Consider the following 2,238-nt stretch of genomic DNA (forward strand, 5'->3'; position numbering starts at 1 on the left):
AGTAAACTTAAATAGAAAACCAAAATATCACGTCGTACGCTGTGTAGGCGGCTCATCCGAGTCAACGGAAGACTTTTCATCGTCTTCAGACTCTCCCGTGCCGTCGGGAAGGAAGTCAGCGTCGCTGTTGTCATCCTTTTCCATGCCTAGAGTGGCAAATATATAATTTAGCTCTGCCTGCTTTCTCAAGACTCGCCCTGTAATATGCGAATACAAAACTTAAATATTATCGTCAACAACTTTCTCACAATATCTTCTTACCGTGCGATGATGCACTCCCTGTCTTGCGCGTAGGTGCCGCTTCTTCTGTGCATCGTACCGGGGTCTGCTTCTGCGCTTCCGAAGCCCCTTTTGGCTCCATGATCGACCCGCAGCTCGCCAGAATTCTCCCTTCGTCAACCAGCCCAGAAAATGTGAGGCGCTCAGCAGTGCGTACTTAGAATGATCGCCTGAAATTCGTAACTAAGCGAAATGGTAATTTAGAGAAAATAGATTCGCGTGAAATTTTTGAAACGGGGATACAGCAACCATACATGTCCCAAAACGACTAAAACAACTTTAAGTTAAGGTTGCAGGAACCACTCCGGCACGTCTTCTTTTGGATCTTGCAAAAAACAAACACATTATGTCTAAAATACCGGTACCCATGAACATTTTGGCCCTAATTGCGATTTGTATCTGTCCTAAGACTAAAAATAACCGGAAAGTCACCGGTTATTTTGACACAGACAACATATGCCGCGTTAGGACTCCTGAGCGATGCTTCGCTCATGCCAAGACACCCTTGGTGCTCGGTACGCCCGCAGTGGCATCGTGCTTAACGGCAGTACGCAGCGCGACGGCTAGCGCCTTGAAGGACGCTTCGGCGCGGTGGTGGTCGTTGCGGCCGCGGAGCACATCCACGTGCAGGGTCAGACGCGCAGCGCTGGCAAACGACTCGAAGAAGTGCGTGATCATCTCGCACGACAGCTCGCCCACGCTCGGACGCACCAGCTGCAGGTTGATCTCGCTGTGCGCACGACTCGAAATATCCACAATAGCGCGGGACAGAGCCTCGTCCAGTGGCACACAGGCCGACCCGAAGCGAGCGATACCGGCGCGGTCGCCCAGCGCGACGTCGAAGGCCTCGCCGAGCGTCAGCGCGCAGTCCTCCGTCGTGTGGTGGTCATCGATCCACGTATCGCCCTTGCAGTCCAGCTCCAAGTCAAAGCGACTGTGCTTGGCCAGAGCCGTCAGCATGTGGTCCAAGAAGCCAATGCCAGAGCTCACCTTGGACTTGCCCGTGCCGTCCAGCGACAGCTTGACACTGATAGACGTCTCCTTAGTCACTCGCGAGATATTAGCCTCACGAACGCCACTCTTCCCATTAACAGTTGGGGCTTTACTCGCCGTCGGGACCGCCGGGACGAGGTCCAGCAGCTCTCCAAGTCCCGGAGTCAGCACAACCGAAGCTCCGACCTGTTCCAATACCTTGCCAATAGCCGCAGGCGTCTGCTCTAGGATCGACTTGGCGTACGTCTGCGGGGTCAAGACTCCGTACGCAACAGCCCCAGCCTTGCGGCCAGCGATGATGTCGTCTACTGTGTCTCCCACCATGGCGGCGTGACAGGCTTCGACGCTCAGCGCCTTGAGGGCCAGAAGAATAGGCTCCGGTGACGGCTTAGGCGGACAGTCCTCCATGCAGATCTGCACGGGGAACAAGTCCTCGATGCCGTGGGTGGTTAAGAACTTGGCGCAGTCTTTGCGAGGTCGTCCCGTGACCACCGCCATGCCCTTCGGTAGACGACGGTGCAGTTCACGCAGCAATCCCTTGGGCGTAAGCAGCGTCTCGAGCTCACACAGACCTGGTGTGTTGCCCACGCCTTGATACAGAGCCTCGAATTGAGCCGTGACGGCTTCTAGCGTCGGGGCAGAGCTGGCGCCGTTGAGCCCGTCGACGACCAGACGGTGCGTCAACTGCCAGTCATTGTTGGCATTGCCTGCTAGTTTGTGCTGATCGATGTCCTCGTGCGTGACGGACACGCCGAAGTGGCGCGCAGTGTCGATGATGGCCTGGCGGTAGGACTGGGACACCTCGGCCAGCACGCCGTCCATGTCCAGCAGCAAAGCCTGCACGGGAGACGCCATCGTTGTGGTGGTCTTTGGCAGAATGGATAAAGCGTGTTTGACGGAAACTGTACCTATGTATTGGTACACATGGTTGGCCAAACAGACATGTCATAAATGCAAATATAGACA

The 2,238-nt window shown here is 55.3% G+C and overlaps 1 protein-coding gene across 1 annotated transcript; it reads left to right on the top strand.

Moving 5' to 3' along the window:
* Positions 1-709: 709 nt before the first annotated feature.
* On the top strand, positions 710-2,238 carry PPTG_24745 (hypothetical protein; the record flags this gene model as incomplete). The annotated part of the gene is made up of 1 exon (XM_008918404.1): positions 710-2,238. A coding segment is annotated over one exon (897 nt), but the record flags the coding sequence as incomplete, so codon positions are not given.

The sequence above is a fragment of the Phytophthora parasitica genome (assembly GCF_000247585.1).
Source record: "Phytophthora parasitica INRA-310 unplaced genomic scaffold supercont2.200, whole genome shotgun sequence".
In the NCBI taxonomy this organism is placed as follows: Eukaryota; Oomycota; class Peronosporomycetes; order Peronosporales; family Peronosporaceae; genus Phytophthora; species Phytophthora nicotianae.